Source organism: Podarcis pityusensis (assembly GCF_964106645.2).
Source record: "Podarcis pityusensis genome assembly, chromosome: 6".
Classification (NCBI taxonomy): domain Eukaryota; kingdom Metazoa; phylum Chordata; class Lepidosauria; order Squamata; family Lacertidae; genus Podarcis; species Podarcis pityusensis.
The window spans coordinates 56,277,925-56,291,239 of NC_138030.1; the positions used below are offsets into that span (position 1 = coordinate 56,277,925).

Here is a 13,315-nt window from a genome sequence, read left to right on the forward strand (position 1 = left end):
GTGTGGGCTGCACTGTTTACATATAGACCCCTAGGCAAATCTGAAATCCAGGGCTCAGGATTCCACCCACCTCCTATTAGCAAGTGTATGTTCAAAAGTTTGGTTTAGGACTTTGATATTTGCAGCATGAATCCACTGTACATTTGTTCTCTGGTTAAGAATACAGCTGTGGGCTGTTGTCCTGATTGTGTCTTGTCCTACCTAGATGGAGTCATGGTCCAGATAACGGCTGAAAATATGGACTCCCTGAGGCAGGCTCTGAGGGAGATGAAAGACTTCACTATTGCCTGTGGTAAAGTGGATGCTGAAGAGCCTCAAGAACATGTGCACATTCAGTGGGTGGATGATGACAAAAACTTCAACAAGGGGTAAATATAGGAGTATTTTCTTGATATTAAATGAGCTTGTTTGGTTTTATATGCTTTCTTGGTAAGGAAAAGATGGCACATTCATCTGCCTGTTTGCATGGAGTGCATGTTCATATTCCAGGAGGTGATATTCTTAAGGGGTATGAACTAGCACCTTCAAATTAATTAGCAGAGGGTGTTAGCTGATCTGACTCCCCAGAGGTGTTTTTTATTTTAAAAAAGCCTGATGCTAAGGCCAGATGTCTCACGAATTAATTTATCATATGTATATCTTGCTCTACAGCATCACCTGAACACTTGTTAATGTTATAGGAACCAAGCTACCCCTTAAAACTTGCATGAAAGATTAAAGTATGTACTACATGAGTATCTTTGGTATTTGAAATTTGTGTATGCACCATCTTTTGAGATGAATGCACAGGCATTGTGTCGACACACTGAGGGAAATCGCAGCAGCTGGTGCTTTCTGTCAGCATGTGTGTGAGTGTGCAAGGAGGAGACATATCCTTTGTTGTCTTAAAATAATTGCTGTAAAGAAATTGATAAGGTATGTTGAACCACTGACGTAAGATATGTGCACGGGATGTTAACAGCTCTAACTGCATTTTATGCTTCCACATGTGGTGGCAATTACTTTTCAGTTGCAGGGGTTAACACACTGTTTGTTGTGTTAACTGTGTTACAGTTATTATGCTTCCCTAGAATGTCTTCATGCTTTTCTGTTTAATGCAGTAGTAGAATGTGCTACATTCCCCTGCTGCAGGGACATTACTTCAAAGAGGCATTTACCTCTGATATGTATTCAGGATGCTGCCGTTGTAGTAGTATTCCAGATGACTTCCTGGGGTGTTCTGTGGTTTCACACAGACAATTATTTTTGTAGGTTGATGGGAGCAGCTTCCTGTTTACCTTTACAGTGGCATTAGCCTTAATCTTGCTTCAGTAGCTTGATGATTACCAAAACGAAAAAGGGAAGAGTTTTGCTACCGTGTGAAAAAGACTTCTGCATTAAAACAAACACCAAATGTTTACACTAAATAGTGGGGAACCTTAGATCTGGGGGCAGAATATAGCCCTCCAGACCCCTTGTATCATCCTCCCACCCCACCATCCCTGCTCCATGTATTCCTTGAGTGTTTCTGTCTGGCTGGAATGTGTCCTTGAATTGTTATGACTTTCGTTTGCCTGCATTGAGAGATGTTGAGGGGAAAGGGTGTAGAAACCTCTCACATTTGTGCAGTAAGTTACATTCCAGTTGCTCATAAAGGTAAGACTCATCTCCTGCCCCACCCACCACTGACACGCGTCTCATGAGAAAATGCAATTGTCTGGTTGGAAAAAGTTCTGTGCCCTTGCAGCCATACATTGTCCAAAGTGTTGAAATGTTAGGGTATTGGTATGGGGACAAAGACAGCTTTGAACTGTGTTTTTCTTTTTAAAAGGTTTCATAAGTATTCAGATGGTTATCTATTTACTGTATAGAGATGGAACCTTAGAAGTAATTTAGTCCAACTCCCTGATTAATACAAAAGGGCCATGGCAGCATCCCTGCCAGTACACCATTAAACTCTGCTTCAGTACCATACACATGCTTTGCAACTGTACCGATCACATTTCTGGCTTTGACTTTTCTGTGGTACAACTGGAAGCACCGTTAACATGTGCAAAATTGATTTGACCAGAAATGGTGGTAACAAAAAAGCTGTATACGGAAGGCTCTCTCATACTACTTTGTGTGTCTGCACACAGTCCGTTTAACTGCTTGTGGTGTTCTATTGCAATTTCCCCAACGTATATGAAATTGTCTTGATGAAGGGACTTATTTTTCTGCATAGTCTTCTGATCTGGGTCTGTATTCTTAAATTCTGCTAACAAAAGTTTCTTACTTCCTCCTTTCTAGTGTTGTAAGTCCCATTGATGGAAAATCAATGGAGTCCATCACAAGCGTGAAAATATTCCATGGCTCAGAGTATAAAGCAAATGGGAAGGTCATTAGGTGGACAGAGGTGAGGAAGCAAAACTGTTTTTGTATGTTAATGCAGAAGTATTGCTTGCTTTGGGGTGGGGGGAAAGCCATGTTAGCCCTCACCAAATACTCTGGTTGAATACAAATGTGTTCCTTTTTATATAGCCCAGGCTGAGACTCTCATTGTGTGGGTTCTACTATACAGGTCCTTGAATATAGCCTTGGCACTTAGCTCTGAAGGATATAGTACACTACTGTATAGAAGGTATCCTAGAAAAGACTCTTGATACATTTATTGGCAGTCCATCTACCCTAATTATTCTGGCTATTTCTTTCATACTGATGGGATGAGCAGAAACCTGAGGCTGAGTTTTTATTTGTTAAAATGTAACAAACTTCTAGATCTAATTATCAAGGAGATCTTAAATACTCCACAGAGATAAAATTCACAGTGATATAAGGGCATCTGCCCACCACCATGTCCTATTGGAAAATGCCCAAATGTTTTCTTCATTGATTTGATGCCCTTCTAGGTCTAACTACTTTCCCTCAATTGCCAAAATCCCTGCCATTAATTGGAGTAGAAGCTTGCCCTCGTCACAGTGATCTTGAGTTACAAGAATAGGACGTTATGGTACAGAAATTTAGAGACTGGGAAAATTGTTTTCTTCAGGTTTTCTTTCTGGAAAATGATGACCAACACAATGGCCTAAGTGACCCTGCTGACCACAGCAGGCTGACTGAGAATGTGGCCAAGGCTTTCTGCCTGGCCTTGTGCCCTCACCTGAAGCTTTTGAAGGAAGACGGGATGACCAAGCTGGGTTTACGTGTTACGCTTGATGCTGATCAAGTAAGTGAACACATCTTGTGGGGAAAATTCTCTCCACATCTTTGGCGTTGGTAATTAAATAAGCTGGAACCTATTTTGGGGGTGGGGGAGATATGCTTTTTTACAGAATTGCTGCGAGCCTAATGTGAAAACATGCAGATTGAGGTTACTGTACTATTCATTCCTTGAAAATGATTCTTCTTATTCAGTTGTTAGGTGACACAAGCTCTTCCTGGACCTCACTTCCACTTTTTGAGTTGGAAAGGACCTCCTTTTGCACTTGTTTTTATGTCTGTTGTATTTCAGAAAGCTGAAAAAAGCCTCTTTTAAACTTCTGAGGGTGATTATTTGAAAAACTCCAAGTTGAAGCCTATTGTGGATTATGTTTCATGTAATCTTGAAGGGTTGCTTCAAGATCACAGGGTGGGCCTGCTTACCTGCATTCTTCCATGGATAAATTTTTATTAGGCGAGAACCTCTTCCGTCATGCTAAGGGATTGCTTTAGTCTCTAGTTTCAAAACAAAATAATATTTTCTCTTTACTTACTTTTTAGGTTGGCTACCAGGCTGGGAGCAATGGGCAGCCACTGCCTGCTCAGTACATGAATGACCTGGACAGTGCCTTAGTTCCAGTGATTCATGGAGGGGCATGCCAGCTGAGTGAGGGCCCAGTCATAATGGAGCTTATTTTTTATATTCTGGAAAACATCTCATAAGGACTTCATTTTCTGTTCAGACCTGTTCCAGCAGCAGCTGTATCTGAATCATTTGCACTTTAAAACTGGAAAAATTAAGCTTTTGTTAACACTATGAGGGGGTGGGTGCGTGATTGAGAACAGTTGTTCCATAATTCTGAATCGTCTATGCATTTGTCAACAAACAGGATCAGGGCAGCTTCTATACTACAAAATGGCTATGCTATCTTTGCAGCTAATACACTTCTGTTACGGATTAGAAACAATGGTCATGTTTTAAGACAATTGCAGTCATGTATTCAATGCTCAAACGGGTGCAGAGATCACTGGGGAGTAAATAAAAGGAAAGGAAATGTAAACATTTCTGATGTTTGTAGGTGAACTTATTATGAAGACCTCCATTCTGACCTCACTATACTGCTGCTTATGGTTAATTTCTCTAGACATTAAAATTATCGTTTACATTATCTTGACCAGATTATTGGTTGAAGTACCTCCAAGACATGTCGGAATATTCTATAGAGATGTACAGAGAAAGAAAGCAGCATGACTGAGGGTACCTTCTACGTCTGTCCCAAGCAAAGCAGAATCTCTCTAGAAGCTGTATGTAAATTACGCTTGCAGTTTTGTGTGTATAAATAGGATAGTTTAACTTTATTTTTCTTTATTTGTGATAAAACTGTTCCCTAAGCCTGATGACATAGCAAAAATCTGCCCTCGTAAGTTTTGAGACAGCCTGTCACAGGCGTGAGAATTGTTAGGCTTAAAAAAAATAAGTTACCATGGAAATTTGTTCTTTTTGTAGTTGGCCCTGGGTTTTTTTTTAGGTAACTTTTTATTTTCCCATTTGGTGTGCATTTATCCCCACCATTAAGCCTGCACTTATCTAACACTTTATAGTAGCAGCACTCTGTAAAGCTAGCCTGTGAAAACTGTAATAGTTTGGCTGCTGTTGCATGTTTTGCTTTCACTTCAGGCTGAGAAGTTTGCACTCTGTCTCACCTAAGATGGCACTTATGAGAAGAACGGCTTGAGCCCTCTCACTGCAGCGTACAAAGCCAGCAATGAGAGTAAGCAAAAGAACACGAGCACGTTCCTATTAAATCCGATTTCCATCCCTGAGCAACTGATAGTCCCGTGGAAAGAGCTGTGTCCACATAAGAGAGAAAGCAGACCTAAGCTTCAACAAGACACAGGCTGCTGTTATTCAAGGCTGGCCACACACCCCCATGGGTAAGGAGGACAGAGTTTCTGGCCTTTTAAAGAGCAATCTAAAATTGGAGCAGCATGGGCAAAACGGTGAGCATTCAAGGGTAAGGTGGGGACAGCAGTTGCTCCAAGCCTGTCAAGAAATTATTTTTTTAAAGCAAACATATAGCAGTGAGAGCTGTAATAGTTAACTTTCCTCTGTGGGTAGGAAATCACTAGTTGAGCAAGGTGCTACTGCTTGCCTAAGATTAGTAATAACAAAAAAAGCCCTCCTAGTACAACCTATGTAAACTGCAACTAGAACATAAGGAAGACAAGGCATTAGAACTAGACCACAAATTAAATGGCTGGAGAAGTTAACCCCACCTGAATACAAACACTTCTACTGAGTTTATTAATGGTGGGCCATATGCTATGAAGACAGTTAAATTCTTAGCCCATGCTGAACCTGAAAAGAACTCAGGTGCTCAATATTCTGCCCTGGGAGACAGGGTGGGCATAAAGAGGCTCCTTTGCAGAAGAAGGGCCTTACATTTCCTGCTCTTTCTTTTCCTTGCATATAAAAAGTTGCTTTTAAATTTTACTTCCTTCTGTGACAACGTTCAGTTTTACAGACGGAAGCTCAACTCTATTTAGATTTTACATGGCTGCAGTAGATTCCTACTTCAAGAGATGGCATTCCAATTTTACCACAGAAGTAGCTTTTTCAATAACTTTGTTTTGCTATTAAACTTACTGATAGATGGAAAATACTGACTTTTCCTTCCTCCTTTCCCCCCTGCAGAAAATCATTTGTTTGGGTTATGTTTGTGCAAAATGCTATTGACTGACTGGTTTGCTTCAACCATAGCCTTTAAAATGACCTTAAAATTTACCATATTGTTAAGAAATGAGTACTTGTTTAAAGAGAAAAATGTACTTTTAAAATTCAGTTACACTGCAAAAGACTGCATATTATATTTTTATTTTCAACATGTAGTTTTGTATATTAAATTTATTAAAATTAAAAACTGAATATTGTATTGTCTCTATCCACTTAAGATAAACAAACTCTGCCTCGTTGGCAGACTTAGTTCTATATTCAGGTACACACCTAGGTTTAACATTCTAGAAAACAGGCAACTCTTTCTTTTGTCAAATTACTGTTTCAACTTACACCCAAATGCTGTGCTTCTCAAAATCCTTAAACAGTAAAAAGTTTAATTCTTCCTCTCCACTGAAAAAGAACACAAGAACATGGGCAGATTGAGGAAAACAGCTTAATAATAAATCAGCTACTAGCCATCTCAATATGGTATGGGCCTTTCCAAAAGGCTCATGATAATGTTGCTTTAGAGCAAGGTTATGAGTAAACTTACAGAGAAAGTTGGGGGGGGGGGGGATGCAGTGATGGTTTTAAAAAAAATTCATTGCAGGCAATGTCAAATGCATATTCATGCTGCTGTTAACAGTAATATGCTTAACCTAATGCTGTGTGCAAGAATAGAATTTATTCCAGGGCTAGGAAACACTATCTTATTTGCAAGTTTACATGATAAACTTCCACTGCTGCAGCCCATCTTAGTATATTGTCAGCCATTAAAACCAAACCTTTTTGCCCTCGCCTGCAAACATGCCCTTTGCATAATAACAGCAGCCCAATGGGTAACAGTCACGTAGTACTAACATTGCTACTTTCAGCAAGGTTTAAGGTAGGTCTATCTTTGTGGATCAGCACCTTCTTTCCCAGTAGTAGACTTACAAAGCTTACCAACTCATACTATATGATAGTTATGAAAATAAAGATGTTATGTTCAGTAGTGCATTCGTTGAACATCTTTGGTGCTTGCAGAAGCTCTATGTATAAAGTCCATTCTGCAGCTTTTAGCATTTCTGTATCTGTGGGTGACAAGAAAAAAAATAGGAATGTTGCTTTAGAGGAATAATGGAAGGATTAATGAAAGATGATCAAACATCCATGATAGAAGTACAGAGTCTTCCTAGTGTGCTCTCAAACATTAACTGAAGGCAAGTCCATTAAAACCACTCAAATATAAAGTTTTAGAAATTTATAAGGGACCACAACCCTTCTTTAAGGATTCCTTCCTGTGGCTACATTGTCCTTTTGTTGGACGGTGACTCATTTTAATTTTAAAGATGAATTGTTTGCTATCTTGCATATTTTTAAACAGAAAACTGCTTCATGCATGTATCTATAGAATACATTCACTTGTGGTAATCAAAGCAAAATCTTGAGATTGCTCATGCCAATTGCCATCCTAAAAGACAGATGTACATACCTTAGGTGGAACTAATGTTCAAGGACTAGCCAATTTTCTGTAATTGTTTGAAGATCCTGCCCACTTAGTGGCTCCCTGAGTCTCACTTTTACTTCTAATTTCCCTCCAGTAGGCTTCCTGCCATCCAAAACCTAGACACAGAAGCAACATGAGAAGTTTAATCACAAGAGACATAACCTAGAGAACTGCAATTGGCTTTGAACATTCAGTAGGGTTTTGGACTTCACTTGTGGCAGCTGTATGTATGGCAGGTGGGATCCAAAACAAAAAGTTCAGTGTGGATTGCTCAGTCATATTCTCTAGGATATGGGAAAAAAAACCCTGTTAGTCAGCATTTCCTGCCTGGTGAGCACATTTGGTCCTCATTGGGTTTTTTTTCCCCAAAGGGGATTGTCTCGTGCCCGTAGGTTTTTTTCACTACTATATTCCCCCCTACTTTTGCCAACCTTGGTGTTTCCCTGTAGCTGCTAGTACTTCTTCTTTGGTGGAGGTGGCAGGGGGTGGGGGTGGCCTAGACCACCAACAGTGCTTATGTTGGAGCATCAAACAGGGAATGATACTACAAAGTTTACATGGCCAAACATTAGCATCATTAATTCCTTTCAGATCCTGATTTGTCACAGGAAGCCAACAAACTACCCCGCCACCCCCCCCCCCATTGATAGAAGTGGTTTAAATCCGTTGGCATGGCATCCCTTCTGGAGAGGATAAAATTGCCAAATTGTAGGCAAATAGGCAACATTTTAAAATGGTTTAAAAAAAATATGAAATGTAACTTTTCAGAATTGGATGAAATTTGCAAGAAGGTTTACCCTTTCTGAGGGCAGCAATCCCACCAAATTTCAGAAGCTGCAGCTGTTTCCCCACAAGGCTAATAGGTAGAGTTTAGAGTGGATTAAAAAATCACTTAATATCCTTGGGTTTTTTTGTGGGTAATTGCCATTGTAGTAGGAAACCTGCCAGATTACAGACAAATAGAGCTAGGTGCTTTTGTGCTAAGCACCGTTGGGGGTGGGAAGAACTAAAAGTAGGGGGACCTTCCAGGTAAAATATTTCCCTCTGATTCAAAGCTTGACATGTCAGCCACAATATAAGCTCTCCTTTTCCCTGTTGCATAATCAAGTTTAGAGACATGACTTTTGTTTTCAGCAGCATTTTCTAAAAATAACTGACTGAGGTGTCACAAAGGCCTTTGGGGGTTCCTGCTTTGCCTAGGGGAAAAAAATCCCTCTAAGGCATCCCGTATCGCATCATAAATTGGAATTAAGCTGAATATAATGTGTATCTCTAATATCTGAACACAGGCACCACTTTTTTCAAAGTGGCACAGCACCAGTTGCAGTGCATAAAAGCTAATTCCAGAGGTGTTTACATACACACAAGGGAGAGACTGTAACTGAATCTCTCCACCACAGTCCAGTAGAAGCAAACTTGGCTCTCCAAGCTTCCCTACTCCTTTGCTGCCAGAATTCCCTGTGGTCATCGCTCTCCTCCCTTCCTTAGGACTTTTGGGGAGCTATGTTAGTCAGCACACTATTTTTGTGCTACCCCCCAACAACATCCTTGGAAAATTCTAGTTGTGCCTTAAGGAAGACCTGCATCCCCATGGGCAACCCTAGTTTCCAAGCACATTTATATCAGCATATGGCAGGTACAGCCTGTGCAAGTAACGAAACTCCTATGAATGAGGAAAGTCAGTGCAGCATATCCTGTTTTACAAACACACTTTCAGCAGGACTACTGTGCAAAGAAGAAGAAAAAGGTAGTCCTTACCACAGCTTTCTTTGAGAACAAGAAAGGTACGGTACCTCAATAATTTCTCTGATTTCACATTCAAATTCCAGTTTGTCCAGTTTCAAGTGTGCTGTCCCCACTTGCTTGTCACTTCTGAAAAAGGACCTGGGGAAGGGGAGGCATGTCAGTGCAAGATTCAGTTTCTTCTCCTAACTTCCACGATGGGAATCGGCAAAAGAACCCCAAAGACTCTCAGGATCTCAAATTGAGACACAGATCCTTCCCAACTCATACCTCCAAGGTTAAAAGCGGGTTATAATGCCATTGTTCAGTAGTGCTGCCAACAAAAGCCGTAGGCAAGGGTCAAAAATATTTTGCACTGTATAAACTAGAGAGTAGAATGATGTTAAAATGAACAAAAATCACTAGTGTTATGTTCAGTGATCAGACGTGTTTTAGGCTAAGGAAGCAACTGAATGGAATGACCTATTTATTTCCAAATACGCCTAAAGATCATGGCTTGGTTCACAAAAAAAAAGAACAGTGCAGAACAGTGCAGAAGGGGAGGGGATTCTCAGGTGCACAGGGAAAAGGCCCAATGCATTTTGATGAAAGTCTTCAGCAGCACTGAGAGGCAAAATTGTAAACACAGCAGCAGCAGCAGCAGCAGCAGCAGCAGCAGCAGTGTGCTTCCTGCAGGCTCCCTCACTTTCAAGTGAGTACAGATTTGGAGACAGAGCTTGCAGAAAAGCAGAGCAGTAGTGCTTCTCAGTGGCTCTGAAGACTTTCCTCAAAACATGTCAGGCCTAATAAACTATCTCCCTATGAGCTCTGCCCCCACCCCTTCTGTTAGGAGGAGCCACAGCAAGGCTTGAGCTTATCTGCTCCTATTTGTTTGAGTGCAAGGAAAGATTAGAGGCTTCTGCTTCTAGTCTGCAGCAAATTGCAAGTGCTCTTCAGCTGTTAGTCACATGAAAGGGCTACTGTGGTGGAAGGGGCTGTGGCAGGGACACGTTTTTAATACTACCGTCAAAAGCCATATGAGTCTTTCTGTCCCTGAAGTTCATAGCACAACTTCTGAAGTGGGGGTCCTGTTTCTGCGTGTGGAGGCTTCAGACCTCAGAAATTACACCCCAACATGGCAAGGGTGGGAGATTCCATGTGACTTCGGAAGGTGGGGTGAAATGTACAGCCCTGCTACACCCTTCATGTGAATGGCTCCTGAAGAGCTCACCCTCAAATCACATTCAAAGGTTCTGGTTGCTGCATTTGGGCAAAAGGGCAAACTAGAAAGAAAAGCTCTCCCTTGCATGTAAAGGAAGGAGCATGCAATCCTGCTAATGGCCTGTCATTTCATCTGAATCAAACCCACTTGTGGGGCTTGCCATAGTGTGAACTTAAGAACAGCAAACTCACCTATGGCCCTCCCTCTTACAGCTTAAAAATAGTATTGCCTTCCACACTTTTTGGCCACTAGAAATTTTGGATGCATGCTTACAAGAGACATGACCACTCCCGCAAACAGATCCTATTAATATTCTTTCCCACTGTTTTCTTCTAGCCTAAACAATCATGCACCCCATCCCAATGAAGACACTTGTACAATCTTAAAACTATACACCCGTGAAACAGGAACTAAGTTGTAGTCAATGCTATATCACAATTATACATTATAGTGCTTATTATAAGCAAATTATTTTGGCCACTAAGGAATCCTTTCAAACAGTTTCCTTAACGCCAGACAACTTGACACTAAAGGCCACGCTGCAAATAAGGGCAGCTATTCTTACTGTTATATGCCAAATTGACTTAAGATATTCAGTGTGAGATACAGATGTAGCCTTGTAGTACTCAACCAAAAGGAGAAAAGCATCTTAAGTTCATCATGGAAGATTTCCACCCTCCCGCACCACAACAGTCATGTGGGTGCATGTCCTGTTTCAGCTGTGGCTTAGATCCCTTGGGGGCAACAGGCATCAGAAGCAGTGAACTGGCCTGCTTGGCAAAGGGGATTCTGTGTTTTGATATGGAATCAGCACAAAAATGCATTAAGGTCTACAGGATGAAAAGATTGACAGCCCCTGATCCCTGCTGAACTGCCAGCCTTAGTATACAGGCCTAGTAGTATAGAGCCAAAATTCTCAGGAGTTTTCACAGCTTTTGGCTTTAGTAGAGTATTAACAACACCCAAATACAGCGCCTGTCCGTCATCTAAGAAGATCAAGCAGAAGACCAATATTACGTGACTGTAGTCTAAAAGTTCAAGCACTGCAAATGTCTGAAAGACGTATCTGCTGCATATGAGCAAATCTCTACAAAGACTTCAAAATAGTTCCTTCCCATATTCTCAATTATATCTTCAGCTACCCTGTAGCTAAAAATTCCAAACACACAACGATGCCTACAGATTGTATGCGACAAAGAGTTACATTTTTTTTAGCTCCAAAAGAAATCTGGGAATTGTTTTAAAGCAGAATTAACAAAGTCCTTGAGCTCAAGCAATCAAACTGTTTCCCATTAGGCATGAACCCCTACTCACCCTTTGTGGAAGATTTCAAATTTAATTCCTTTAGCCTGAATCGCTCTTCGGAAACCTCTGTGATTTCGGTTAATGTTCAGCTTGAACAGCTGATCATATTCTGGAAATGCACAGACAGATAATCAGATACAAACAGCTGATGAGACGACTCTGAACCAAATAAAAGATCAAGAAAAGCATGTGGTCAACACCTCAAAATAAGCAGGTGGGAGATATTTTGCCATGGAAAAACCTTTCAATCAAGTAGGCCCCACAGGTGCATATCTGAGAGGTACAGATTGTACTGAATGACACAGTGACTTGGTCCCTACGTTTTCCTTTGCCAGAAGAAGAAGCCAAGACAAAGGACTGCAAGTCCTTCTGTATATTACCCTATTCAGTAAGTTGTTTTTTTTTTTTTTTAAAAAGAACCTGCAAAAAAAGTGCTACAGGATTCATGCTAAATAGCTGTGAAATAATAGATCCCAAACAATTCTATGCAGTTGGGGGTAAGAGGGTGACATCTTTTCTGTGGCAAAATGAACAGCAGTGTTGGATTTCTAAGGGACAGAATGCAGAGGGATCCAAATATTCCAGGTACAAGTCCTTCTGGAGTCGTATAGCTCAGTAGCAGAGCATGCACAGAGTTCCAGGCCCAGCCTTTGGCCATCTCCAGTTAGCCTGTTGAGAGCTGCTGCCACTATACAGAGCAGTGTTGCAAGTTAGGTTAACACCGTCACAGATGCGGAAATCGCTTAATTAAGAAACCCACAATACAAAATTACTACTGCTCTGAAATGAGAGTCTTTGAATTCTGTTCAGGTAGCCGATGCAAACATAAAATGGAACTAACCCTTTTCAGCCTAGCTCTGAAATGAAAATCCAAGAAAAGACAACGTAACGATGGCAATAATAGTATAAGCACATGCACCCACCTGGGCAGTTGGTATTTTTTATCACTGATGTTTTACTTTTCTGAGCTTGCTCCTGTTTTAATAAAAGCAAAACATAGGTTAACAAAACCCTAAAACTAAACACCTACAGCCACACACCATTAATATTCAGCAGAAATCACAACATCTTTGTTTGCTTTTCATTTGGAAAGAAAGTCCTGCATAAGTGTAGATAAAGTTTTCTTGGGCACAGCCCATTCAATATGGAACAAAATGCAAATACTGAGATTCAATACGAAATATACAAGAGATAGAAACAAATGGCGCATGGGGATGTTAAAAAGATAGGTTAGATCCAATGCTAGCATTGCAACCACCATTCAGTCATTTTGCTTTGCCGTAGAACAAGAGCCTGGTGCAGGTAGATTTCTCCAGGACCTTTTCATTTGTCTTCCTTGTCCCCAAGAAGGGAATGGGTATGGATCTTCAGAGGTTGCAACAAACGTGCTCCAAAGAGATTGTTTAGCAATTACTATTCTTTTTAACAACCCAATCATACAACAAAACAAATTAACTTCTAGCCCAAAGCACAGAATAAGTCTCTAGGGCGTGAACAAGGACAAGGTGACCCAATTACTGCCAGCACTTCTAGATGATATCCTAGTTATCAAGCAACATAGCCCTTTCTCTATTTCAGAGGCAGCTCCTTCCCCAGCTGCCTCTCAAGCATCACATATACAACCCTATTAGAAATGCCATTCTCTTTTCTACTGTGATAAGGCCACCAGAGATGCCACCAGTGACCCTGCCTTCCTAACTATTCT

The 13,315-nt window shown here is 40.8% G+C and overlaps 2 protein-coding genes across 6 annotated transcripts in view; one reads left to right on the plus strand and one right to left on the minus strand.

Moving 5' to 3' along the window:
• Positions 1–6,082, plus strand: part of ZFYVE9 (zinc finger FYVE-type containing 9) — a 47,611-nt gene extending 41,529 nt beyond the window's left edge. For all 4 annotated transcript variants that reach the window (XM_081010812.1, XM_081010813.1, XM_081010814.1 and 1 more), the window contains 4 exons: positions 206–368; positions 2,269–2,374; positions 3,008–3,184; positions 3,718–6,082. In XM_081010812.1, the coding sequence (XP_080866938.1) occupies positions 206–368; positions 2,269–2,374; positions 3,008–3,184; positions 3,718–3,879 (608 nt within the window). In that variant the 3' untranslated portion in view covers positions 3,880–6,082. The remainder of the gene's footprint in view (positions 1–205; positions 369–2,268; positions 2,375–3,007; positions 3,185–3,717) is intronic.
• The window catches only part of CC2D1B (coiled-coil and C2 domain containing 1B), a 38,456-nt gene continuing 31,153 nt past the window's right edge, over positions 6,013–13,315 (minus strand). Inside the window, exons 21-26 of one of the 2 annotated variants that reach the window (XR_013987851.1) lie at positions 12,534–12,585; positions 11,620–11,719; positions 9,155–9,245; positions 7,347–7,477; positions 6,818–6,945; positions 6,013–6,283 (exon numbers count right to left, since the gene is read on the minus strand). Coding sequence is in view for 1 of the 2 variants with exons in the window: in XM_081010823.1 (XP_080866949.1) it covers positions 7,358–7,477; positions 9,155–9,245; positions 11,620–11,719; positions 12,534–12,585 (363 nt within the window). In the remaining variant the exon portion in view is untranslated. Of the gene's footprint in view, positions 6,946–7,346; positions 7,478–9,154; positions 9,246–11,619; positions 11,720–12,533; positions 12,586–13,315 lie in introns of both variants that reach the window. The other variant, XM_081010823.1, reaches the window with a different exon arrangement.